Consider the following 27,177-nt stretch of genomic DNA (forward strand, 5'->3'; position numbering starts at 1 on the left):
AATAACAAGAGTGAGGTTAACATGTTGTCAGTATCAGTTTAAAATATCATGTACTTCTTCTTCTTGGCTCTGTTTTGAAAAGATGTAAATACAGGAGAGGTCATTTTTAACGTATGCTTCCTTATTCGTTGATTTTCTAAATCTTTTGTTTCTTGATCAACCTGAAATGGCCTTATAGGCTGTGGTACATTAAGACACAGAGTGCCCCTGGCAGTATTTATGTAGACACTCAGTAGTTTTTGTGGTAGATGCTAGAGAGACAGTAAGAGAATAAAGATGTTGTTCTTGCCCTCAAGACATTTACAATAACATTTACCAGTTTATAGTTATGTGTAGTCTCTTGGTTAATTTCAGGCTAGACACTAAAATATTTGTTGGTAACATTAAGATAGTTTGAATTAACAAAGCTTTTTTATGCTTAATTTTTCAATTAAATGTGCTGTATTTTATTTAAATCTCAGTTGTGATTTTAGTGCATTAAGAGACTTAGTAATTTTCTAAACCAAGAAAAATAGAAATGATTATTTGAGTGTTTTCCTGATGTGAACAAATACTTTAGGGATGTTCCTGAGAGTTCTTTAAGATAGGAAACGCAGTTCTTTTATTTTGCAAACAAAGAGTATTCTAAGGAAGAATGTGCCTCTCTCATTAAGTCTAGTAATAGTCTAATATCCAGCCATAGAAATGTTTGCCCCCTTTTCTACATTTGCTATTAAGTTTTGGGATTCTTACTTCTTCCCAAGCCACTCCTACCGGTTTCAGTGAACACCTTTACCGGTTCATCACCCCAGCTCCCCTTGAGAAATGCCCAAACCAAGTGCCGCCCAGTAAACTCTATAACTACATGTGCTCAGATGTCTGTCTTAAAAATAAGTGTATGCATTATTCCATTTCTGTTTTTTTCTTTTTAACCAAGGATTTTTATATTACATCCATAGTCAAGATTAACAAATAATGAAATTTTGTCACATAATTTTTTTTTAATCAAAGGGGAAAAAAGCTTTCCAAGTTTGTCCCTCTTGAGCTCTCCCAAGCTTAGAAAGTGACCCTGTGGTTTAGACTTAATGGGACGCACAGGTGGAATCGGACGAGGACATTAAACAGGTCTAACTAAACCAATGCTGGCACTTAAGGAAAGGAAGATAAATATGGATGTTACAAATGTCGTCTCTTCATTGGTGTCTTTCCTTCCTTGTAGTCAACCAGCGGTTATCAGCTGTCTGCTCCGCCTGGTCTAACCACTGGGCTAGGTTCCTGTAACACGGAGATAAGCGGGCAGCGCTTCCTGCCCTCGTGCTGCAGATCCAGCGCGGGGAGCCGGGCTCGGGGATGGCTCTGGTCAGCTCTGAACACAGCCTCCAGTGCTGTTGAAGGGTTGCTGGCACTGGGAGGGTGGGGGCAGTGGCATTTGTTAAGACGTGGCCTGGTGAAAAGCGCATCAGATTTGGGGAAGCAGAGGTGGAGGAGGCTGGGGTGGAGGGTGACTGGTAGGGAAGGGCACCACTTGGGGAGCAGAGGCCCTCAGCTTTGCATGGACTTTCCCTTCTATGTTGTAGGCATTAAGGAACAGGGAGTCAAATCATTGGGTTTCCCTGGAGGATGGACCAGATGCAGAGGAAGGGGCGTATTATGAGATCACAAACACGTGTGTGATTTCTTCCATCCTTGCCCAGGAAACATGTTCCGGTTCAGGTGCTTATGAGACTCTTGCCCAGACAAGATATGGTGCTGCTTAGTACATCTATAATACATGAGACGTGTCGTGTGGATTCCACCCACGTTCTCTGAAATACCCATTGGCCCAGGTAGAGCGAGAATAGCACACAAGACCCTCTCAGGCTTATGATAACCAACAACATGTAGTCAATATGAGAGAATCTAAATCTCAGTGAGTCTCTCGTCATCTCCGGAATCCTCACCACTGCCTCCAAAAAACCCACCTAAATTCCAAAATTCACACCTTATGAAAACAGTCCCCTCACTAGTAGGTATCTGATCCGAGATACACTCAGTGCTGTGGCTCTGAGCATCTGGAACTGCAGTGAGCTGGGTGTTGGTCTGGAGACACCCACGTAGTCTGGCAGTTGGTGAGCCCCACGCGGCCTGGTCCCGCCTCGTCCCTGTTTCCCTCCCAGCACAGAGCCCGACACACAGCAGCTGCCCCAGTGGCAGTTAAAGAGATGAACGTGAAGGTATGGTCCATGGGCTTCTCTTTCAAAAGAACATTTGTTTTCGCTTAAAAATGTGCTAGAGATGTTTCCATTTCTAATCCCTAATGCTAGTGTTAGAATGTGTTATTTGTTAGGGTAAATACTGAGTGACAAATAATTAACCAGCTTTCAGGGGTGCCTAATTCTGCCGGGTACTAAAAGATTTAAACAAGGGAGCTCTCCCAGCCTGTAGCAAGGGCCTTCTCAGGACCAAACCCCGAAGCAAGCAGGAGGGTGCAAAGACAAGGGGCTGTCAGCAGCCGGGCAGGAATGTAAAATAACCAGACACAGTCCACTCAGCCAACAGGGGCGGCCAAAGGGTTCAGCAATTCCAAGGAGCAGAGGGGTTGAGTGGGAAGGAAAGGGAGCCGTGCTGACCCACAGGGGTCTGACCGTGAGGCTGCCCTGATAGGGGACAAACGACAGTTATAACAAGAGCAGGGATGGGCAAGCCACATCTAGGACTTCCCTGGGGCTGCCCCTCCCAGGAGAGTGCACATGTGGCCTGGGAAGTGGCCTGCCACCAGTGGGCAGCCTGGCCGGGGGTTGGTTGGGGCCGCCTTTCAGGTGGGCATCACTTTGTGCAAGCGTCAGAATTTGGGAAGTAAGAACCCAAAAAAACCATTTGTTTTTGACACTCTTAACTAAAGGGAAGTTAAAGAAAACCACATTCTTATTTGAACAAAACAAGCAGAGGCATGCTTCACTGGGGGAATTGCTGTACATCTCATTGGAATGAGTGTCCTGTTTCACTCATGTCAGTAGTTGAATTGCAAGTAGAATGTTAAAGTGGGATTTTACTCATTTTCTTGAGTAAGAATTATCTTGAGATAGTAGGGACACATGTCCCAACCACAGAGGATTTTAAAAAAGAAAAGGAAAGGAAAGGAAAACTGGTACCAATTCATCTCCTGTCTCTATACTTTTCTCGTTCAGTGTGCTCTTTCTCTGGGCAGCATATTTTAGGAAAAACATACTCCACCTTGTCCTCCTTTGGAGCAGTGTCGGGTGACAGTGACAGGGTTCTCCTGTCCAAAGTCCCATACCTCGGGCCAGCCCCCCAGGGAGCAGCTGACAGAGTCAGAGGTCAGGTTGGGGATCTTTCATAAATGTGTTTCCATCTCAGGGACGAGGCTGAGCGGCAGCGTCAGTGCCAGCCCCTCCTTGCTGTCGTCTGATCTGGCCTCTAGGAAGTCGAGTTTTCAACCACGCGAAACAGGCATTGGAGATATTACCTTTGAGTAGCTCGAGCTCGTATGAATAAGCGATGGGGAGACGGGAAGAGTGTAACACCCTCCTTGGATATTGACCAGCTGCACCTAGTTTCTAAAAGAAGTTAGACAAAAGGATCACTTAGGTGTTTAGACCAGAAACCAAGATGAACTCTGGTGAACTCTATTCTGATGTTTTGTGGTAAGAATTTTTAGACAGAAACTTTCCTGTGATGCAGAGGCAGAAGGAGGAAAGTACTTACTGGGCTCTGAAACAGAGAAGTAACGTTGAAGGAGATGCTTTTTAGAAAATTCCTGTGGGACATTTTGTACGTTTTCCAGACGGCTGCAGACTAGTCCAGCACTGACCGAGGTGATCTTGACTCTGCTTTTTCCTGTCTGGCTTCATTCGGGCTCACCACCTTAGTTTTTTTCAGGGCAATTCTTCTTTACATGATTTAAGCCTAGAAGTAAGCAGCAAAAGTTGCTTGCTTTGTTCTTCAGCATGACTGTATTCAGCCACCGCGGGAGGTGTGGGTGTGCTTAGGTGTGCAGCCGGGGTGCATCCCCGTCATCTGGGGAGCACAGGCCTCTCCCTGGACCAGTGACCCAGGTCCTGGGGGGTGAGGAGGTGGCTCTTCTGCTCCGGGACCTCCTTCCAGCCACTCCGCGCTCACCGTGGCCCCCTACGTTTGATCGTAGTAAAAGACACGTCAGTTCTTTAACCAACAAAGGATATAAAACTAGCGAAGTGGAAGCAGTTAAAATGAGTGCCAAAAACAAAACCCAAGGGCAGTTTTGTCATGTAGGATGCTCTGATCCGAGGCTGGAGAGATTCAGAGGAGTCCTCACACACCTGACCGATCACTTTTAAGTGAGACAAAAATTATCCTAAGAGGTGACGCTCACTGAGCACCTGATACGTGCCAGTCACTGTTCCAGGCCTTTCACACACGTCTCTCTTAGCCTCAGAACTGTGAGAAAGCTGAGAGCCGGAGGCTTCAGTCCCGACCGGGGCTCACACAGTGACATCTTGGAGCTCCCTCTGCCACCTGGCAGGGTCCCCACCTCCCAGCAGCTGCAGCTGGGGTGATTTTTTTGCACTTGGGTCAGACCTAAAATAGCTGCCAGCCTCTCCTGTTTTATTCTAAGGAATCGTGAACCTCTAGAATCCTCTCGGTTTCTGCTTCCCCGACCACCCACCCACAGGGCTGCATGGGCCTGTTTTCTCTTGATGCCTCTGAGCTCAGGAGTCATGCCTCCTGTGAAAATGAGCCTTCGCAGATGGTTAGGAAACGCACGAGGTTGTGCAGGTCGGGCGCTGATTAACATTAAGGCCTGAGCCCGTGATTTGCAGTGTCCTCCACGAGGGCTGAAGCCATCTGCTGACTGTACTGCTGGGCCTGCCGCGGTTCTTGCCATCCTGGACACGACTGCTGAGCCCCCCGAAGAGCGGCAGCACTGGGAGGCACGGCCACCCCGCCTGGCTGCGGGCCCCAAGGGCACCGGCCACCGAGGGACCCGGGGAGCTGGAAAGCACCGTCAGGACCGCTCTCTCTCTGCGTCCTCGGGTTTTCTGATCATTTTCCTCACACCCATGCCTAGGCAGGCAATTTCATTTTTCTGTGGATGTTTATAGTTTTGGACGTTGAGGGAGACTTACAGATACCCTTTCTTCTTGTGATTGATACTATTTCTACTTCGTGAGCTCTCTCACTGGTCACAGTACTGGCAGTGAAAATTCTCTCATCCCACCTGTCTTCTCCCCCCGAAGAAACACCAGAAGCTCCAAAGCCAGCTCTCACTAAAGGCATGATGCACGTATGTAACCGCAAACACTCTTTTCAGCAAAAACCTGTGAAAAACCCAGCTTGGTCAGTCGTCAGAACCGGTGACAGCACGTGTGGTTGTTTGTGTCTGAAGACGAATGAACTCGGGAGGAAGCCTCGCATGCCAGGACCGTGTCTCTCCTCACCCGGGACATCACTTACACAACTGGGATGCGGCCTGACCATCCTGGACCCCAGGCGCTTTTCCCACCCTGGCCCCGGTGCAGTAGCCCATCCCAGCATCTTCTGGATTCCAGATTCAGTTGGTGGAGAGAAACTTGAGTACAGGTGGAAGCTGTGGGCTGGCAGCCCAACCGGGTAGTATCACCGGGCAGGGCAAGGCTAATGCGTCATCATCTCCAGGTTATAAATCGTGATTTGCTGAACAAGCCTAGTTGTTCCTGCTGGCTGGGTGCAGAGAAGCAGCCAGTTCTTAACCATGCTGAAAGTACTGGAAGTGACAGACGTGACAGCAAGCGCAGTATCTGCCACACTGTTCAGTGTACTTGAGGATGGCCAAGTCTTGGGCCATGATGTCGTGTCCATGAGTGACAGTCAAGGAAGGCTTCCCACCTCCTCCCTGGGTCACACTCGCCCCACTGAAGATCCCAGTCCTTAACCAGAAGTAATTGAAACAAACATCATAAAACGTTACTTCAGCCCAGGAGGAGAAGTAACCTGGCAGGTGCACCTGGATCCACGAGGTGGTTTCTCCCTGTTGACTCACGTCCAACACGAGTCCTGTAGCCCCTCTCCCTGAGTGACACTCAGTGTGACGTGCCCCAAAGAAAGGGAAAAGTGTGGATTCTGAGAATTGAATGGCAGAAGTGATGTTTCACGTCTGGCAGAAGCCTGAAACAGATTATCAGACAGATGACTCGTGAGATGTGAAGAGCCTTGTGGTCTGAAGGCACCAAACTGCTCCGGTTGACACAGGATGCCACCAAGACATGTGCCCTTCTCATCACCTCCAGAGGTGATGGTGACATGCGCCATGGATAATAAGAATATGAAGTAAGTTTGAAACTGGTTAAAATTCTAAAAAACTGTTGATGAGCCACTCAGATAGAAATGGGAGGTCTCGAGTAAGTCCCGGGCCCTGGCTGTGATCTTGTCTGCTTGACATTTTAACTTGAGTGACGCTGTAGAGGTTAGCAAATCTGCTAATCAGATGTAGGGACGATGCAAGTTTGAGGGAGCTGACTGACACAGTAGATAAGAGAATTATAACTGAAAATAGTTTGGGTTGGCTAGAAAGTGATCAGAGAAGTTTGACAGAGATGTGCACAGCCCAGAACCAGGATTAAGCCTGCTTGGAGGTCAGGCCCTGGCACATTTCACGCAGGGTTTAGAGCAGGCCCAGCCCAACTCGCCACCCCAGGATGATGTGGCCACACAATCAGGGCATGTGTACACCCATGTAGCTGCATGCAGGCCCCCAGCTAAAGCACTCCTCCGCTGTGACGAGGGCTGGGGTCACAGGACAGCACAGGCCAGCTGCCCTTTGCCCCGGGAAGACCATGCCAGTGGGACCATATTCTGCAACCACACAAATAGGTGTGCGTTGGAAGGGGAGGGGCTGGCTGGAAAGTGCTGGATTCTGAACCACAGGGATGAACAGAGGCAGCCGAGGCCCTCCTTCTCAGAAGGCTTACGTGTGATAGGGAGACGCAGCCACGCCCATACATGCAGATAAAAGGCACGGCCACGAGGAGCCCAGGACAGAGGTCAGTGGGGCCACGCGACTTCTACTCTGGGTTCCTCCTCATCTGGGAGACATGGGAAAGAGCCACGTGCCCCAGATCCCATAGATGAAGACAAGTTAACCAGGCCGAGGGCAAAGGAAAGAGTCTCCTAGTGGAGGACACACCAGCAGTGAGGGAGGGAGATGCTGAGCCACTTGGCCTGGGACGGACCAGGAGCTGGGGTGCCGGCTGAGGGGAGGAGGATGCGCACAGGGCCTCATGCAGAAATCGAGCAGGGCTGTTTCCTGTAGCTTCAAAAGGCAAATTAGGGCTTTTGAGTTCCCACGGGTGGCAACCAGTTGAGACGCAGATTGTGTTCACTTGCAGAAGAGCTTTCCATCTTGGCTGATGAGTGAAGAGTGTTCGTGCTTTTCTGGCAAAGGTTGTTCTTTCTTTGAGCAGGAGATGAGAGCAAAGATCCCTGCCCTTCTGTCCACGCCATCCACCAGCGCCGGGAGTCCAGCTGGAAACCACCTCCCCCAGGCCGCCCTTAGGAAGCAGCCAGCCAGCCCCGATGTCTGAGCGCAGCCCCTACACACATGTGCAGGGGGTGTGCGTGCACGTGGAGAAGCAGAATGAGGTTCTGTGCAGGGAAGACCCTCAGTGCGTGCTTTTTGTAAATCCTGGTCTTAACCCATTAACTATTCATGACCCACAGATGAGGGATCTCAGCCTCAGTTTGAAAAACACTGACCAGAACCCCAGGTTTTGAATCCCTTCTCAACCAGGTTAGCCCCTCCCTAAGGCTTCCTGGGCGTCGAGGAGTCTGGGGTCTCCCTCGCCCCTGCACGCTCCCCGGCTTGGCTCTGTGCCTCCTGCCCGGGGTGGGAGGGTGGGAAGCAGGGCTCTTCCCACCCGTAGCCACGGCCCTTGGTGGCCCACGCGGAGGAAGATTAGAATTAGTGACTAAGTCCCCAGTCCGTGTTAACTCACACCTTGTTGAAAATGTCAACGTCTGTAATAGTAACACTTTCCACTATATGTTGTTGCAAATGTGGCATATTTCAATATAAGTAAAAAAAAAAAAAAAAAAGCCTGTAGCTAGTCCAAGGTCGTAAATATTTTTATAATACATTTTTAAGTGCGAAATATTTACAAATAAACTAAAATAATAGTGACACTGCCTATTTCGACCCTGGAGACCGCCTGTATAATAAAAGTACAGGAAACCTCTATATTGACAGCTTCGGGATTTGTGGTCAGAAAAAATGCAGGCCTCGTTGTTCTGTGCTCGGTGGCTTCAGCTCTCCTCCGCGCGGTTCTGCCCCGGCTTCGCCGCCTCTGCGCACCGGGGCTGACGCGCCGTGAAACGCGGGAGAGGGACGGGCACCCGCCGCGCTCTGCCTGTGCGGCCCCAGGCCCTCAAAGTCGTGTTCACGGGCAGAGTCGGCCGGCATCAGGAGTGGACCCTCAGTCGAGCAGTTGTTCATGTGTGTGTGCGCGCGTAGGGAAAGGCGGCTTTGGTAAGGTGTGCTGCGGCGATCACGTTTGACTCTGGAGCAGTGTGGTAAGGCGGGGGAGCGCAGGGCTGCTTCTGCAGACCTGCTTCGCAGGCGGCGTCCCGGGAGCCCATCTGCCCTCTCCTCTGGGGGCAGGCAGGTCACCGCCCCTTGGCAACCCCCTTCTTCATCTCTAAAACGAGGATTCAGTGAGAAAATGCACATCTGTTGGCTGTATATAATCACCTTAAAATGTTGTGCTTGTTGTAATTTTATAAACATCAGATTTCACATGGAAATGAAAATTTGTTTAACTCTTTTTTATTTAACCTATCCTACAAAACTTACATGACCAGCATCTTGGGGCTAAGGGATCAGTGGCAGTGTCGTCAGCTTTATGAGGCTTCTGGTCTTGTTTCTGTTTTCAGGTTGCCCGGCTCATGGAGATGGGGTTTTCCAGAGGTGATGCTTTGGAAGCCCTGAGAGCTTCAAATAATGACCTTAACGTGGCCACCAACTTCCTGCTGCAGCACTGACGGTCCCAGCGGACAGCACAGGGACTGGTCAAGCTGCTGACCACAGGGGGCGCTGTCCCTGCTCCCGGATCAGCCCAAGGACCCAGCACTCTGGCGCACTGTTCTCGCTGTCCTCTTGGGCAAAGGGTACTCCCCGCTGCTCTCCCTTAATTCCAAGATCATTACCATTAAGTATCAAAAAATAAGTTTGCCATTAAAGTAGCATGTATTTTCTATCTGTATTTTTTTATGGGGTATTTTCCTTGGTTTGGAGAATCATCACTTTGTTCCTAATGTGTTTAAAATGCATTAAAGTGCAGATTTCTGCAGGCAGTTGAATAGCACTCCAGATGGGAAACTACTGCTACTGTAATATTCCTTTTACCATAATGCATCTTCCTACATTATATCTGATCATAAGTGTCAGAAAGGGGAAAGGGGAATGTTATTCAGAAAGGACCTGTCAAATTTTCTTCCTGATGGACTTTTTTTCATTGCTTTTTTTTTTTTCTCGAATTTGCTTTCAAACCCCAGTGGCTATTCAGGGTCCCCACTTCCTAGGGGTGAGCAGTTCATATCTGCTGCACACAGTGTTGGCCAGGCCCAGGTGATGAGGGAGAAACAGGGAACTAAATCCTCCTCTACTTGTTCCAGCCCCTTCCAGTCCAAGGGCTTTTCCCCAGCTACTCCACGCTTCCATTGAAAAGTCATCATAATTGGATACCGATTCGAGGTTCTGGAATACTCTGAAACTTAACTGGAGTTAATTGTGTTTAGAATATCCAGTTAGCCATTCAGGCTGTAAGTAAAACTGGGACAAAGAGAAAGCAAAGAGAAGAGTGGGCTTCCAGGAGGAGTACGGGGCCTACGCAGAGGGGAGAACAGAAGGGTAAACACCTTGCCCGCCCCAGCTGCAGGGCCAGCCCCTCCGCAAGCAGATTCCCCCTGGCCCCGGGCGTTATCGGGATGGCAGCGTGGGGCAGCGTCGACTGCAGAGGACCCCATCAGGGAGAGGAGGTGGAGGTTGGAGTGGACAAACCTGAAAAGATCTAAAGCAGGTGACTATTAAGATTTAAGGAAACTGTGCAACTATTGTGTTCTGCAAAGCAAGCAGAAGTGTTTCAATCTGATGCAAATTTAGACACGCGTGATACTTACAAAAAAGTTTTTAATGTGTTTTATTTTACCTTTTGGTATTTTTTATTAGACTTACCTCAATAAAACTGTTCTAGGCTGTACAAAACAAAAAATTGCCAGACTGTTCATCTTTCTTCGGAAGATTTGGGTGTTTTTTTTGAAGTGAGAGAAGCCCTTTTGTTCCTGTAAGTAGGACTGGCCCTGCGAGGCCCTGTCCTGAGTCTTGTTAGGGCCATCAGTTGCTCAGCATGGGGGTGGAGGTGACTTTCTGGGGGTCCAGCTGGTCCCAAGCACAGGCTCCCATCTCGAGTTGTAAGGACTGTTGACAATACTGAGGACATCCTCGACTGCGTTCACTGGCGGGTCCCAGACAGGATGGCCCGAGATTAAGGATTTATTTATCATCTAAGGCAAATCTAAACCCACCCTCTGTGCTTCTAGTGCACAAGGTCACAGGGACAAGCCACTGTATCCACAGACACACCATCTCCCACATTCCTTCTCCCCTCCAGACAGCACCCAGCAAAGCAAAACCAAACCAGAGGCAAAATCCTCAGTTGATTCTTTTCACTGCTTCTCTCCTAGAGGATGGGGAGAGGATGAGGCAAAGGCCCCACCGTAGGAATCGCAGTGTGAGGCCGACATTGAAAAGGATTCACCACCCCAACTTCATTTGTTTTCTGGTCAAGATGCGCTCCTAAATGAGAGAGCCTTGTCTGGCTGGAAGGAGCCTCGTGATCCTCTGTCCAGTCCTTTAATGGAAACTGAGGTCTGTACAGGTGGTGCGACCTCCGGACAGGCACCTACGGTAGTGGAGCTGGGAGACCCCTCTGGTTTGTCCTGGCCTCCTTCACCTCTTTTTCCAGTTCCTTACAGCTGCCTAGGTGCCACCTTCCCCGTGGTGACCTGTTGTTGTCCATCCTTTTCCTGCAGCTTCCAGGCTGCTGTCTCCCTTCATTCTTCGCCACCGTCTAGGACATCCCTGTCCCTCCACCCACCTCCCACGTGTCTGACTTCACTCTCGGATGCCCTTCTGTGCCTTACTGCCTTCCCACCCTTGACCCGCTCTTGCTTCCTGCACGTTTGACACAAACTGCACCCACCACAGGAGTGTGAGTTCCTCAGAACACCCACAGGTCTTGTCAGGACACCTGGAATCTTTCAGGCTCATGGGACCCCCCCCAAAGGAAAACCTTTCGTGTTCCATTTCTGAGGATGCAAACCAAAGGAGGGCATCAACGAGCCATTTGCTTTGGTTTCCTAAGGTCTAGGAGAGATGGTAAAAGTTGGGGCCTAATTTTTAAGTGAGCAGATTCCATATTGTAAAATAAGAGGAAGAAGGAAAAAATTATCTACAGTGAACTGCAACCCCCCTCATTTCCAAATAAGGGAAAGCCTGCCTCTGAACTCCTGATTCATAAACCTGGACTGAGTTTGGAATTAGAAAGTAAACATTTTGGGGGAATTTGAGCGCCTGTGCTCCGGCCCCTCGGCCCCTGCCCAGGGCTGCTCCTGGAATTGGGTCACAGTTAGCATCTCCCCCTCTGGCTGCGCTGGACCTGGGCTCCGGCGTCTGGCTGGGGAATTCCAGCCCCCTTGCAACCTGCATGGGCAGTGGGAGGAGAGAAGGAAAGTTCCAGGTGTTCCACCTCCAGATTTCCCCTTGGGGACTGTCCTGATAGCCTGCCTCCTGCCCCACTCCTCCCAGCTGTGACCAGTCGCAGGGCCCCAGGGCTCCTCTCTGGTGCTGGCCGCCATGCTATCTGCACAGAGAGGGAAACCTCTGACAGATGTGGGGAAACCCTCTCTTGTTGCCCAAAGCCAGGATTCCTCCCGAGGGGTCAGAGTCGTCTTCCCAAACCACTAAACGTGCCCAGAGCCAGGTCCCCCCAGCCCTCCCAGTCTGCTCCCAACTCCCAACATGCTCTGAGAAACTGCAGCCCCTCTCCTGATCCTGCAGACATTCAAGTTCAGGCTGTCAACCCAAGACTGTCTGTGAGTGTTGGTGGCCATGCAGTGTCCCCCGTGAGACTAAACTGGCACTAAGGACAAGTCCCCTTTTCAAAGGTGGCCAGGTAGAACCTAAAGGGCAGACTGGCTTTGATACTTTGGGGTTTTTAACTGGAGGCCCTGGGTTCCTGTGGCGCCGGCCCCAAGAGCCTCTGTAAAGCCCTTATTCTGAGCTTAGCCCTTGAGTTCAGTACGAGAATTGTGGCTGTCAGGTAGTCCCTGTGAAAGCGTGCCCCTCACTCCAGGCCGAAGGTAAAGGGGAGGACTTGTCAGAAGGCCTGTATTGTGGTGGGAAAGGGGGTCCCAGTTCGGTGCTCCTCGGCCTCATCTGGTCCCCCTGCCCCTGCGGCAGTGCGCTGAGCCCCCTGATGAGGAGCAGGGGAGCCCAGCCCAGGTGGCTGACTTTTCTGTCCTACAGGATTGTCATTTCACTTCTTCACAGGGGACTGTGGTCAGTTTTGCTCTTTTGCTGTCCTTAGAGTCGGGGGAGGGGGGTGTTGTAAGATCATGTGCTGATGTATCTGGGTGTGGCTCAGCCTAGTAGTACTTCTGTGCAGATGCCGTAAAACCTCGATTTCTGCCGCCTGTGACTGACCCCAGCCTTTTGGATGCACCAAGCTGCAGGATCAGAGGTCTTTTCAAAATGGTGGGATCTGCCCCCTACCCTCCGGTGGGTGTGGTGGGTCAGGGTTCCCTTTTCAGCAGGCTGGGCCTTGTCAGGTTTAAATCTGCACAGAGATAAATGTGACATCAACACCTGCCTCAAGGACCTGAATAAAGGAGGAAAGCAAAACAGTCAAGCAAATAATCGGAAAAGCCAGCCCCCCCGGCAAAGCAGACTCCCCGGGGAAGAGACGGGCCCCAGTGTGGGCAGAATAAGAAATAAAACCCAACACCGACTCCCAACCTCTGGTTTCTGGTTGTATGCGGGGCTGTTTTAAATTTTTACGGAATTTTAAAATCCGGAGCTCAAAACCACTCCAAAATGATCAAAACAGATTTGAGGATACCGTTGCTTTGGGCAGAGGAGGGAGGTGGACACATGGGAGACGGCGCGGGGCGAGTGGGCGCCCGTTTCACTGCCGTTTTAAACACCTGGTGTAGATGCTATATGCAGTGTCGGGGCTGAGAATGAGCCGCCCCAAAACATGCCGCTATTGCATGACTATTTTGAGCTAAAGGCAGGAGACCCTGTGGGTTCAAGCAAAACTGTTGCCCTTCCCCTAACTACCTAGAAGAAGTTAAATTGGGGATTTTTCCCAGGAAAGAGTTTCACCAGAGGGAAATTTTATCTAAAGTGGCCCCATCAGTACATCAGGGCAAACATCTAATTAGCCAACATCTGCTCTTCTCCTTGTCATCCTGTGAGCGACCCTCCTGTCCTTGGAAGCCCCAGGCCCCTACCCTGTTCCCCAGATCAGGATGGGCTATAGACCTCATTCTACCTTTCTGTCTCTGAACCTCTCATGTGTGTGGGGTCTCTGACCGTCTCATGTAGGTAGGATTCCTGTACATATAAATCTAAAATTTCTATCTCAGGTCAATTTAATTCTTAGACCAGCCAGAAGAACCTAGAAGGTTAGAGGAAACCTACCAGCAGTACTGTGCTCTATTATGAAACATTCAGTAAAAAGCTGAAACCCTTCAAAGAAATCTCACATCCCCTCTTTAGGGCTTGCAGACTTCTTCCAGGGGTTCACACTCCGAGGGCCTAGTGCATCCATGTTGGGAGAGCCCCAGGGCCTCAGGCTGGTGGAATGTGGCTGCAGCCACGGGGCATTAGAACCAGGGGGAACATGCATCCTTAGGGGACTCCTTACTCTGCTCCCCTCATTTCACGGTGGAGACACTTCCGGCCAAGCTCCTGGTAGAGCCTAGGGGATCATTTCCTCAGGACTTACCTATGGATTCAGACACTCTCCAGGAGATTCCTGGATTCATGGTCCCAAACCTTTTCCCTCCTGTCCAGAGCTGGTGGCACCAGACCAGGTGGCACCATCCTCAGAGCACCAGACCAGGAGTGCTGGACTGTGACGTCTGGTGGGAGTGGGAATTAATCCACTTTGGTCCCACGTATGCCCCCAGCCTAGTCACACAGGGGTCAAGAAGCAGGCGCCTCAGGTGCAGGACACAGACCTGCTGGGACCGAGGGCTGAGGAAGGGGCTGGTTCCTGGGACTTGGGGGCTGTGGCCAGCACCCCACAGGGCAGGATGCAGCATTTCAGAACAAGCCCCAGCCCTCCAGGGGCCCCTCCCAGAACGCTGGACAAGTGATGCTCCCAGTAACCACTGACTCAGTAAGTCAGTGACAAATGTCAATGACTACTTGAATGCCAATGACTCTCTGCCTCGTGCACCGAGGGCTGAAATAACTGTAATTATCCTGTGGGTAAGGTTGGCGCCACTGCTCTGCCCTGGCTTCCCTTGTGTGCCTTCCCCCGCAGGTCCGACAAGTACTCGCAGTATTAACAGAATACAGTTTCCGCCCTCTGGGGGAGTGGCCGCCCTGAAGGGTTCCTGGACCCGATTCAGTCCTGTGTGGGGAGGCAATTCTTAGATGCCAGCAGGGTGTCCAAGAATTCAACTCAATTCTGACACCATCTCCCCAGAGACAGATTCCACAGGAGAGCTTCTCAGTCCCACAAGACGCCCCCCTCCCCAACTTCAGATGCCAGGCACCAGGCCCAGGATGTGACCGACTGGCTGCAAATCAGAAGTTCCCACCACCTCCTCCTCGGTTTCGATTAATTTGCAAGAACAGCTCACAGAATTCAGGAAAACTCATTTGCTCACTAGATTGCTGCTTTATTTTGAAAGGATATTCGTTGTGGATGCAACAAATCCACAGCCAGATGAAGGGATGCACAGGGCAAGGTATGAAGAAAGGGCTTGGAGCTTCCATGCTGTCTCTGATTCCCACTCTCCCCAAATCTCCACGTGTTCACCAGCCCAGAAGCTCTTCAAAACCTGGCCTCTTGGGGTTTTCATGGGGCCTTCATTACATAGGCACGATGGACTAAATCATTGGCAATTGCTGACTCAGTCGACCACCAGACCCTCTCCCCTCTCTGGAGGGCAGGGGAGTGGAACTGAAAGTTCCAACCCTCTCCTCAGAGGGTTAGTTCTCCTAGCAATCAGCCCTCATCCTTATGTGCTTTCAAAAATCACCACATTCACATAGTGGAAGACACCTACATCATCCTCAACTCTTAGGAAATTTCAAGGGTTTCAGGAGCTGAGAACCAGGAACTGTGGATGAAAATCAAATATATATATGAGAAATAATTATGGTCATCTGAATGACCAAATAAATATTTCTTATGAATCACAATATTGCACCAGTATGTTTAATACAAATGGCACGGGCCAGAAGCCCTCTTCTCCTAGGCTGGGAACTCGTAGTCAGTCAATTAATAATGGAAAGTTGAGTAAAATGCAGAACAAACATACACACACACACAGACAGGCCCCGACTTATGCACAATTCTGAGATGCATACGTGGAATCTTCTAAGAGGATTTCTATCGTAGCATCGATCAAGAATAGTGAGAAAGTCATACAGATTGGGAGAATCGCCAATGAGGTCTCCCAAGGGGCAGCAGTAAGGAAGTGTAGGGGCCTCTGCCCCTGATTTCCTATTCTGCTGCCTGGACGGCCCCCAAGACCTCACTGAGCTGGAACAGATGAGGGCCAGCGTGTCACCAGTTCCCGTGCCACACTGGGGGACAGGGATTCTTGCTCAGCATCCCGGAAGCAGCCAGCCTGGCTCCCAGCTCCCGGCTCCTCTGCCTCACACAGTGGGGTCCCAGGAAGGGCACTGTCGGGGACGGGGACTCTCCCCTTCTGCACATCTTGAGTTCTGGTGGCTGGACCAATAATAAAATTGACACAAGACAGGTTAACAGGAGAAAAAGAAACAAATTTTAATTCATGAGCAGGGAAGTCTCATAGAAACAGGTCCTAGACAGTGGCCAAAGCAGGCAGCTTTTATACTTTTTAGACAAAGAAACAATAAATTTGTGAGGAATTGACAGGACAAAGAAACTTGGGCTTTGGGTGTTTCATTAGTGAAGACTCTGAACAGAACTTGGGCTTGGGGTAGGCAGTTAAAGAGGTAACAAGGTTTGCTTATACAGGCTGCTCAGCCTGAATTCCCTGGTGATAGGGTGGCCTTCCACCTCCAGGTGCAGGAAATGGACCTTTCATAGGAGAGATTTATTTCCTGCTTTGAGGGAGACAGGGGGGTCAGAATGTCCCTCTTGCGTCGGCTCTTTCTTAGGTAACTTTAATTCAAAATAATCAATATGCCTCTGGGAACCACAGCACTGATCAGAGGTCCAGTGCCGTTGACCTCAGCCCCTAAGGGGGTGTCCCCTCAGTGTCAGTCTCCCTGGCTCTGCCCTCCTGTACTCCCCTCCCCTCTCTGTTCAGGTTTCTCTCCAATGTTGTGTGGTACCAGCCTTACACCAGCCACTATCTTCCCAGATGAGTGGATGCCAGCCAGAGGCGAAACAGGTGATCGGACCAAGCCACCTTCACCAAACACAGAAAGAAGACAGCTGAAGATACTCACTGGGCTCGCACAGAAATCACAGAGCTGAAAGGGGTCAGTCCTCGTCTTGGCTAATGTCTTCCTTTTGCACTGGAAGCCGGGTTCTGGAACTGCCTGTGACTCACCGAAGCTGCCTGGGGCCCAGCAGGCCTGGAACCCACGTCCTGTGGGTCCCCGTCCGGAAGGCACCCCTCTAGCCCCACCTACTTGATAAATGTATGAATTGATGAAGAAGTGAATGCGAAGAGGAAACTGGCCCCAAGACAAATGTAAATTATGAGAGCAGCAGGGCGCCCCCAGCCTGTCCTTTCTGCAGGCCTTGTCCTCACTCCCTGCTCCCTCCTGCTGTCGGGCGAGCAGCCCTTGGTGCTTGTAGACTGAGCTAGTGAGTGTTACTGGGACTGGGAACATCCCACCTCCGTCAGCTTCTAGCACTTCACCCTTTACATGCAACTGACCGAAGGGAGTACTGTTTGGGGTCAGCATTAGGCATAGGAACACACACACCGGGCTCCTCGCCCCCCTGGGACGGGCCACCTCCTCCTGCCTGTCCCACTGCAGAGCTACTAGGGCAACAGAGCCCAGACCAGGGCTTCTTGGAATCAGAGAACATGGGCGCTGAAAGGTGATGTAGACCACAGATCTTGACAATTACAGTGGAACCAGGGCATCCGTGTCATGAGGGATTTGTGTAACCTGAGGTGTGACCTGACCTTCAGGGTTGGGATCCCCGCAGGTGGCACGGCCCCTCCCTGAGCCTGGCTGCCCACAAGCCTCACACACGCCTCCTCCACCTCCGTGTCTGTCCCGTACGCAATCACTTGGCCGAATGAGAAAAAAACTGTAGTGAAAGCTGGACAATAGTTACCTTGTGGTGTGTGGCGATGCCAAGGAAGCTGTGATTCTCAGCGGGAAGTGCCTCCTGGAGAGAGCAGAGAGCCCGTAGGAACATTTGGGTATCTACGAACTTGATTTATGAAACTCTCTCTTCCTCCTTAAAATGTCGAGGGATTAAAATTCTTAGAAGTTATCACGAGACCTCCCCCCAAGGGTAGACTCTCCCTGACACCACAGCTGGTTGTCCACACGGAGGGAGTGGGACTCGGGGACCTCGTTACAGAGCCTGGCCCCGCAAGGCCGCCTGGGCCCCATGCCTTCCCCCAGACTAAGCTCCCACACACTGGGTGAGGAGACCCCCTCGGGGGTCACTCTGATGCTTCCATTTTGACATGAGTCTAAAAAACAAACCATTAGAGTTCACCTTTTTGTTTTTGACCAACTGTGTTTAATACAGACCCCTGTTACTCCTACCTTGGTGCTGGGGCTCTGATGTGGTCAGGGATGGGATGAGACTCGGAGAAGAGTGTCTGGAAAGAAGGGTGTTCAGAAATGGGTGAGTGTTAGAAGTTGGATTTTGGTCCCCAAAAATGATAGGATGAAGTCCTAACCCCAGGTGCCTATAATTATGACCTTAATTGGAAACAGGGTCTTTGCAGGTGTAATCAAATTAAGATGAGGTCTGTAGGTGGGCCTAATCCCAGATGACTGGTGTCCTTAGAAGACAATGCCACATGAAGACTGAGACACACGGGGAGAAGCCCATGTGAGGATGGAGGCAGAGATGGGGTGATGCTTCACAAGCCAAGGACACCAGCAACTGCCACCAAATCGCCACAAGCTGGGAGAGCCTGGAACAGATTCTCTCTCACAGTCTTGGATGGAAGCAGCTCTACCGATACCTTGATTTTGAACTTTTAGCCTCCATAACTGTGAGAGAATGTGTTTTTTGTTGTTCAAGTCACCCAGTTGATGGTGCTTGTGGCAGCCTTAAGTGACCAGGCCGTGGGGCTCAGGCCAAGGTTCACAATAGCTTACACCTGGTAAGAGGTAACTGTACGCACGCGCCAGTTATGTAGGCCTCATAAACAAAGACGTAAAGGTACGCATGCGCTAGTAGCATTCTGTAAGTAGGATGAACAAAGAAACAACGCACACGTGCGGGCAGAACAGATAAAAGCAGGACAAGTGCGCCACGCGGGTGCGCCACCTGGTTGCGCTAGAAGGTGCTAAGCTCCCGCCCGCCGCGCGCCACCCGCTTGTACTGTAATGAAGTGCTGTTTCGCCCCCCCCCCTCCCCCGTGGGCTCCTCGCGCATTCTTCCAGCTGGGCAGCTCACCTCCTCGACTCCCTCTGCAGCCGCCCTTGGCTGGCGGTGCTTTATTACAGCAGCCCCAGCAAACTCATACCGTGGGCAAGAGAGAGGCCGACAAGAGTCTCCAAGGAGGGCCAGTGGTTCTCAAGTCTGAGCGGGCAGCGGGACCACCCTGGGGGCTTGGTAAGACCCTGGGCGCCGGCCCTCTCCCCCAGAGCGCCGGCCCAGCAGGTCTGGGGTGCGGCCTGAGAATGTGCATTTCTAACAAGTCTCCAGGTGGTGCTGACACTGCTGGTGTGGGGACCACACTTTAAGAACCACTGCCCTAGGGGCCTGGTAATAATGAGATGTATATCCCTGCTGATATGAGTTGTGCCAGCCCACTCAGAAAACTTCAGAGGCCACAGTCAGTTTTCATTTAAATGATTGCTTTAGTTTTAAATGATTTACACATGTGTTGATTCATGGACCCCCCCCCACCCCCCGCAACACAGTAACCCCATGTGGTAGATATTATAGTCTCTGTTTTTACAGACAAGGACAATGAGGCTCAGGCGTGGACATGAATCTTCAGCAGGACGCTTCCCCTGCTGACCTCCTGAGCTCAGGAGTCCATGCTCAGAGCCTGGGTCATCCCCGGCTGGTTCAGCCTCAGAACTCAGGTTTCCCTGTTTGTAAATCACACCCATCGTCACCTAGCCTGGAGAGAGAGCCATTCCCCTCCTCCTGCGGCTGCGTGCAGGAAACCAGAGGGCCCTCGGCTCTGTGCTCTCGTCCACCCATTGTTGCTGCTTCCTGCTGGAGCTCCTGATCTCGTCCTCTTTCCTGGTGCTGTTCTGTTCCCAGATGCCCTCCAGATGCGACTTCCTCCTCCCTACTTCCATGTGCTCAGCACAAACCAGCCCCAAGCAGCTTTGGATCTGGGGAGCCTGGCGTGCAAGGCAGACAGGTAGGTGATGAGAACCGCCTGTGAGGACGGTCAAGAAGAACGTGTAACGTCCGGAGTTAGGTCAGCAGCCCTGGCCCCTCTCCAGGAGGAGGCCTCTGGTGGTGAGGGCAGCGCTGGTCCTCGAGCCTCTGCACACTGTGGACTGGCCAGGTCCCTTCGCGCCACCCCTCTGCGCTCTGATAAGGGCTGGGTTAGTGCGGGCAGGGTAGGGGTGCGAGCTTTCCACCTGGCCCAGTGTGGACACAGACTGCGGGCTCCCGTGAGAGTGGCCGGGGAAGGGTCTCAGCACACTTACACACGTCATACGGCCACGCGTCCTCCCTGCACCACTCAGACTCTTCCTAGAAACTAAATAAATACCCAGTCCCTCACTCCCACTCCCCGACAGAAGAGGCGGCCAGAACAACAGCTTGGAGTGCATCCTCCCTGCATTTTTTTTTTACTTTCTTAGGAAAGCCTTGGCGTTTTTGTAAATGTTAACTCTCAACTTTTAGAAAGTTTGTTTTGGGGGAGGGGTACTTTTGCTCTTTGCAACAATTTGCCTCCCCAAATTGGAAACCTTGTCTAAATGGTGGGTCTAGGACTCAGCCAATGATTCGTTTGGTCTTGTCTGCATTTGCTGTGAAAATACTCTTTTTCCGGGAAGAAATGGAAGACCGGAGGCCAAGGATGCAGTGGTGTTTACTAGGATACATTAGAGGTGGATTCACCTTGAAGCCAACGCAAGCCTTAGGGCTCCTCACTCACCATCCAAGACCCCACACCTAATTTTGCATCTATTGTTTCGTATTCTTTTTCTTAAAGAAACCACTCCCCAAACTGTATTAACTTTAGGCCCCCAACCGAGATTCAGTCTTAAAGCACATGATCCGTGAGACCTCATTCTCCTCTAAGGGTGCAGAGCCTCCAGTCTGGTTGATACTTTGTGTTTCTGAGGAAGCTCTTCCCGGGCAGGAAGAGGAGGAGGATGCTGACACTTTGCATTTCAAAACACCGAGGAGCCAATTTCTGTAACGCGTAGATGCGAAGAAGTAGATGATGGGGTCAATGCTGCAGTTCATGTTCATGAGGCACACGGTGAGCTGAAGGGACACTTTGAAAGCCCTCTGCTCGGGGCAGGTTGGCGGGCGGAGCATCCGTCTCACCATGAACTGGATGACGTTGAGGTGGTAGGGGGTGAAACATGCAACCACAGCCACCAGCACCACCAGGGTGAGCAGGCAGGCCCTGCGGTGGTGCCCCTTCCCGCTCGTCAGAGGGTTGTCTCGGGCTTCCCTGCACAACTTCAGGGTGATCTTCACGTAGCAGAAGAGAATGATGCCCACCGGCCCGCAGAAGCTCAGGGCAGAGATCAGCAGGATCATGACGGGCAGCCTGAGCACCGGCTCCACACTGTCGTACTCCATGCAGGTCAGCCTGCCGGCCACCGGCTTGGTCAAAGGGATCAAGAGCAGGGGCACCGTCTGCAGAGATGCCAGGGCCCAGACAGCCACGCAGACCAGCCTGGCCCTCCCGGCCTCACGGAGCTGGGGCCACTGGTGGGTGCGGACCACAGCCAGGTAACGGTCCACGCTCACGCATGTCATCAGGTAGATGCCTGAGTGGGTGTTCACGTAGAACATGAATGCCATCAGTCTGCAGAGCCCTTCACCGAAAGGCCAGTTGAAGTCCAGCGTGTAATACGCGATCTTTCCGGGCAGGACCAGGGTGAAGAGGAGGTCGGACGCTGCCAAGTGGACCAGGTAGACACCTGTTGAGTTGATCTTCTTGCCCTTTTGATAGACAAGGCAAAGGGCAAGGATGTTTCCCAGAGCACTGAAGACCAACAGGGCCATGTAGAACAGAGAGAGCGTCACGCTGGCCGCCCGGGGTAGGTGGTGAGGAAGGCAGGAGTTGGCATGGTGGATGAGCCTGTTTGGACCAGCCGTGCTGGAAGCCATGTCATAGAGGTCCTTGGGGAGACAAAAAAATTAAGATGTAATATTGCATCTGTGGGGTTACACCTCTATAGAGTAATAATAATTTGCTGAATCAACATGCACATGAGAAGCATTTCTTTTTAAGGAAACTTTATCTTGAAGTGTGACATACTGTTCCAGTTACTGTTGCTGTGTAACAAATTACACCTCCCCCTCTTAGCAGCTGAAAATATACTTTATTATGTTTACAGTCAGATTTTGAACAGAACACAGTGGGAATGGCTTTTCTCTGTTCTCCAATGTTGGGAGCCTCAGCTGGGAAGAATCAACAGTTGCGGGTTACTCAGTGGCAGAGGCTGGGACCATCTAGAGGTGACTTCACTCAGACGAGTTGTGGTTTGTGGTTTTTGGCTGGAGCCTCCACTGAGGCTGTCAACTAAGGCACCTGCATGGGGTTGCTCATGAGATGGGGGCTTCCTCACAATATGGCAGCCTGAACGTAACTCTGTTCTTACACAGCAGCTTGAGGCTTTAAAAGAAAGTGTCCCAGAAATTAGATAGAGGCTCTTAGTTTTTTATTCTCTATATTCTGATGCTGTGACATCTTGGGGCCTGGCTGACCCTGGAGGGACTGCCCCTACTTGGGTTAGCCAGTTACTTGAGTGCACTTTTCAAACGCAAACCAACCATTCCAGAGTTGCATCCCAACCACTCCTACCTACCTGCCCGAGCCGCCCTGGGGCCGGGTACCAGGGGCAGCCCCTGTGTCCCAGAGCTCCCGGAGGAGGTTCAAACTGGCCAGTCCTAAGCCTGCTTACCCTGTCTTGCCTGTTCCTTCCCATAGAAACCACAGTAAGGCTCTTGCCCACATTTTGCTTCTCTCCTTCTGTCTCCTGACTGACACGACTGCTCCCTGTGACCCCTGTGATGTGGTGTTGCCCCTCTTCTTTGGGTCTATAAGTAACAAGGTCTCTTTTTCAATGGCAATTGTCTCCTGACCTGTTGGCCTTACTGAACCCCCAGTTTCCTATTAATGCTATATTTGAAAACACTCCATCACCTTTTCCAACCTTGCCTCAGAAATGTGGCATCATCACTTTCACAGTCCGTTACAAGTGAGTCATAAGCTCAACCAGAATCAAGAGGAGGGGACACAGCCCCCACCTCTCAATTGGAGGAACGTCAAAGAATTTGCAGCCTTTTAAAATTCTTAACACATATGTGCAAAAATGCACACAAATCATAAAAGGGCAGCTTGACAATTTTCAAAAAGTGAACACATCTGTGTGATTAGCACCCGGATTAGGAAACACCTCACTAGCTCCCCAAGAAGTTCTCCTTTGCCCACCCCAACCTCTACCTCTATGCCAGGGTAATCAATCTCCAACTTCTAAAATCACGAGTCAGTATGCCTGCTTCTGAAACAAAGTCAATGAAATCGAGCACTATGTGTGTATGTACCCTTAAGTGCACAGCTTCATTGAGTCAGCATTAGTCTGTGAGATTCACTCGCGCTGTGGGGTGTAGTTGTGGTTTGTTCCTTCTCGTTGCTGTGGGATAGTTCCTTGTATGAATGCATCACCATCTATATCCATCCTACTGTTGATGAATGTTTCCGTTATATCAAGTTCAGCTCTGCACACTCTTCCACGTGTCTTTGGTGGCACATAAGTATACATTTGGCCGAGGATCTAGCCAGGAGTGAGGCTGGCAAGTCACAGGTTCTGCACATTCTGTTTTAGTAGTCCTGAAAAACAGTTTGCCAAAGTAGCCACTCTTCATACTCCAAGAGTGTATGGGAGTCCCCAGGGCTCCTTGTCCTCGTGGACACTGGGCATGGTCAGTCTTTTTCGGGTGAACCATTTTGTTGGGTGTGCAGGGTATCTTCTTGTGGTTTCAGTTGGTATTTGCCTAATGACTGCTGACGTCAAGCACCTTCTCACAGGTTTATTGATCATTTATATACCTTCTTTATGATATATAAAGATTTTGTCCCTTTTTATACTGGGTTGTCTGTCAAAAATGTCTGCGTTTTCCTCTTTCCAGCCCATTTTCCCAGTCTGCTAAACTAGCCCTGCCTTTGCTCTACACACCTCCATTTCTACCATCTGCATTCTGATCATCCTTTGACCTTCAGTTTCCACACAAGGAGACAAGAGAGCTGGGGTGGGCCTACTCAAGGCTTTGCGCAGCAGGTGAGGCCTGAGTGGCAGTCCACGTGGTGCACGTGTGAGCACTGAGGTGTGCATCCGGTGTGTGGTTTATCCAAGGGCCACAGTAGCTCACAGATGCAGGACCTGAGATCCAGGTGGAGAACTTCTGTAGTCAGGTGCTGGCCTGAAGGGCACCAGCTCCATGAGCCCCATGGCCTCACTTGAGTCAGGACACAGCTGTCCTCTCCTTTGCCAGTTTGGAACTGGCTGGCAGGGAACCTGCTGTAATTGTGCCTCATTTCAGCCTAGGCGTAATCATGAAATGCCCAGGAGCTGCGCCAGCTGCTGGTTATATTCAGGAGATGAGAAAGAACCAAATCTTTACCATCTGAAGGCTTCCTTCCGACTGAATAGATAAGCTGTGCAAGTGAAAACTACTAAATGGAGGTGTTACTAGTACTGTTTATACATTTCTTTCTTCTAAGCTTGACTGGTAAAGCACCAGTAAGTAATAAACATGTTAAAACGCATGCAATCCCCCTTCTACTGTTTTCTTTTTTATTATTCTTTCTATTAAATTGGGCTTATGCAAGCAGGCTGTTTTTCTGGCACCCCAAGCCCTTAGGTACATAAAAAGCCCGTGCCCTTTGAATTGCACTGGAGAAGCCGCCCTTGCCAGGGCCTGAGGACAGAAATAGAAAAGCAGGTCTCACCTGTCCTCACCGCCAGTCCCTGAGCTGCTTACAGGGAAGGAAGATGGGGGGACAGCTAATGAAAACTGGGCAGGAAAGGGCTCTTTGCCCAGCTCAGGAGTTAGGGAGGGGCTGACTCTGCAGAGGAAGGAGCGGCTCCCTTCACACCCCGACCCCACCCTGGGGCTCTGACCACAGTCCTCCATGCAGCCCTAGACTCTGAGTCTCTGAGCCCTGAGATGTGAATCTGCTCAGAGACTTTGTAGAAACAGCCCCCGGTTGGTCTTCTGCCTGCTCTGAACAACTTGGTCCTCAGGCTGCACTGAGGCGGGGCCGTGGGGAGGGGCTTCTGTGCCCCCGAGTAGGAGGCGGAGGGCGTCTCAAGCAGCCGGTTTAGGTCAGGAGGGTCCCAGCCACAGGTCAACTCAGCTGCTAGAATCACTTTTCCAGTCAAAGGGCAGTGATTTGACATCTGTTGGAACATTGTGTTCCCCTTTCCCTGTCGGCTCAGGACTCACTGGGCACAGGGATGGGACTGGTTTCTAAAGAGACCCTCCCCCTGGCAAGCATCCCCTCTTCTGACTTTCCTGGGCCTCCTCCCCAGGACTCACCACACAGGAACCCACAGTGCAGGGCACCAGGCACAACCAGAGGCCCCGCCAACCACCACCTCCTCCCCAGAACCTCCAGCCTCTGCAGCATCCACGCCCCCTACCCCGTGCTCATGTGGCGCCTGAGGACACTGGTACCTTATCCCCGTGACTCACACTCCTCGGCTCTGCCCTGCCACTTCGGTAATGCTGGGCCCCACAGGTCTCTTCTAGTCTTCTTCCTTTCTGGGTATTGGGCACAAAACAAGTGTTCTGGATGCAGCTAGGAGCCCTGTTGTTCCCCCTTTGCAGGGCACTCACAAAGAGGTTACACCTACACCCCAAGGAGTGGGGGGTGGGAGCCGTCACAGCTGTGAGTCTAGGAGCTGCTCTGGGGGCCCTCACGCCTCGGACCTGATGGCCTGTCCCCTCAGCCCATCCTTGGCTTATTAATGTGGATGCAGCCCTTCCCCACCACGGGCACTAACTGCCCGGCGCCTGACCAGTCGGCTGGCCTGTGCGCTGTGGGCTCTGCCCACACCTGCCCGAAGATGTGCTCCTCCGCCCTTTCTGCACCCATCACCCTGCCCCCCACCCCCCACGGTTTCTCCCCCACGAGCACAAAGTATCCCATTTCTCCAACCCATTCCACTCTGCTCTTGGGAAATGACCCTCCATTTGTCTTGTAGGGGAACAGAATTTGCCACTCCGAAATATGCCTGTTTGGCCCAAGGGTTGTTTTAAGCTGGTTATTTTTAAGAAACTGCAGGCACAGGAGAAACTCTGAAACCAAGTCAAAGTTACTCTTCGTAACGGACACTTATATTTGGAAGGATATCTCCCCCTACCAAGAAGAGGGCATGACTCAGTCTCTAGAAACTCCAGTCAGTGTAGAAGGCACCGACTGAAGTCTGCATAATGACCCTTGTTTACTGTGCTTTTCCTGATCACCTCCCATAACTGGCTCCCCCACCCCCAACATCTTCTGTGGGCTTTAGCTGAAGAAAATATCTTTACGGTGGTGGTTTTGGTCATTTGGGCGAGTTACTCGGTTTTCCTGGCTCTCTCCCATGGACACGTGTTTTTAAGCTTTTGTTTGTTTTTCTCCTGTGAATCTGTCTCTTGCTGCTGTAACGAGTGGGCCAGCCAAAGAAGCCAGAGGGAAGAAGGGACATTTTCCCTCCCCTGAAGTCTTTTATATCCTAATAGGAAGTTACCGGTGCATTTCCAGCTCACGAGAGTATTTGCCTTTTGAGACTCACCCAGCTGTGATTGTGGAGGGCGAGGTGTGGTCCTGTTACGGGGCTACCAGTTAGTGCAGCCATGTAGGGGAGAATGAATGATCACCAGGGCTTCCAGAGGGCTCCAAAGGTTATGTATGCCACGAGGTCTGAACCAGTGAAGGCAGCCAGGCCTATCAGGCTGTTTCGCTCAGTGATGTGACACTGACCTTTGGTCCTTCTGGCCTGACTAGTCCTTCTGCCCTGTCAGAACGGGCAGAGGTCCCGGCTGGTGGGCTGAGGTCAGGTAAGGATGCTCTGCCCTCTGCCAACAGAAGCAGAAAGAGAGGACGTGTAAAGAGCGGTACAATCTGAGTCTTTCTCTCCAAGCCCCGCTAGGCACACCCTTCTCCTGCCTGAGAAGACTCACCTCTGGGCCACTTACCTCACCCACCAAGGGTGATGCACTGGGAGCCCAGCAGAGCCTCGTCCGGCAACCGCAGCCTCCTCAGGTGGCCCTGGAGCATGGAAGGTGCCCCCAGCACCCTCCCCTCTGCAGAAATTGAATCAGTTCACCGCACTAGACTTCACACTCTTCTTCCCTTCACACAGCCCCGCTGAAAAAAAAAAAGAAAAAAATTAAAAAAACACCAAGGTATCAGCCAAGGTGATCTTCCTGCCACAGGACGAGCTCACTGAGCCACAGGCCTGCCCGCCCAGGCTTGTCCCCCCATCCCCCAAGGAGGAAAGTCGCTTTAGGAGCCAGTTACCCTTCTGTTCCATTTCTGTGCCCCCCACAGGCTGGGATTTAGACCACGTGACTCTCAAGCCACCAGGGTCAGGAACTTCAAAAG

At 51.3% G+C, this 27,177-nt stretch overlaps 2 protein-coding genes across 2 annotated transcripts in view; one reads left to right on the forward strand and one right to left on the reverse strand.

Moving 5' to 3' along the window:
• The window catches only part of UBAC2 (UBA domain containing 2), a 146,597-nt gene extending 137,406 nt beyond the window's left edge, over positions 1-9,191 (forward strand). The window contains exon 9 of the mRNA XM_006208320.4: positions 8,863-9,191. Within this exon, the coding sequence (XP_006208382.1) occupies positions 8,863-8,970 (108 nt within the window). The 3' untranslated portion in view covers positions 8,971-9,191. The remainder of the gene's footprint in view (positions 1-8,862) is intronic.
• Positions 9,192-20,579: 11,388 nt separating this feature from the next.
• On the reverse strand, positions 20,580-26,918 carry LOC102531793 (G-protein coupled receptor 183-like). Its single transcript, XM_031684385.2, has 3 exons — positions 26,769-26,918; positions 26,554-26,648; positions 20,580-21,701 (listed from the first exon to the last, which is right to left on the reverse strand). Exon 3 carries the CDS (start codon positions 21,687-21,689, stop codon positions 20,580-20,582), a length of 1,110 nt encoding a protein of 369 aa, XP_031540245.2. The 5' UTR covers positions 21,690-21,701; positions 26,554-26,648; positions 26,769-26,918.
• Positions 26,919-27,177: the final 259 nt, after the last annotated feature.

The sequence above is a fragment of the Vicugna pacos genome, chromosome 14 (assembly GCF_048564905.1).
Source record: "Vicugna pacos chromosome 14, VicPac4, whole genome shotgun sequence".
NCBI classification, from domain to species: domain Eukaryota; kingdom Metazoa; phylum Chordata; class Mammalia; order Artiodactyla; family Camelidae; genus Vicugna; species Vicugna pacos.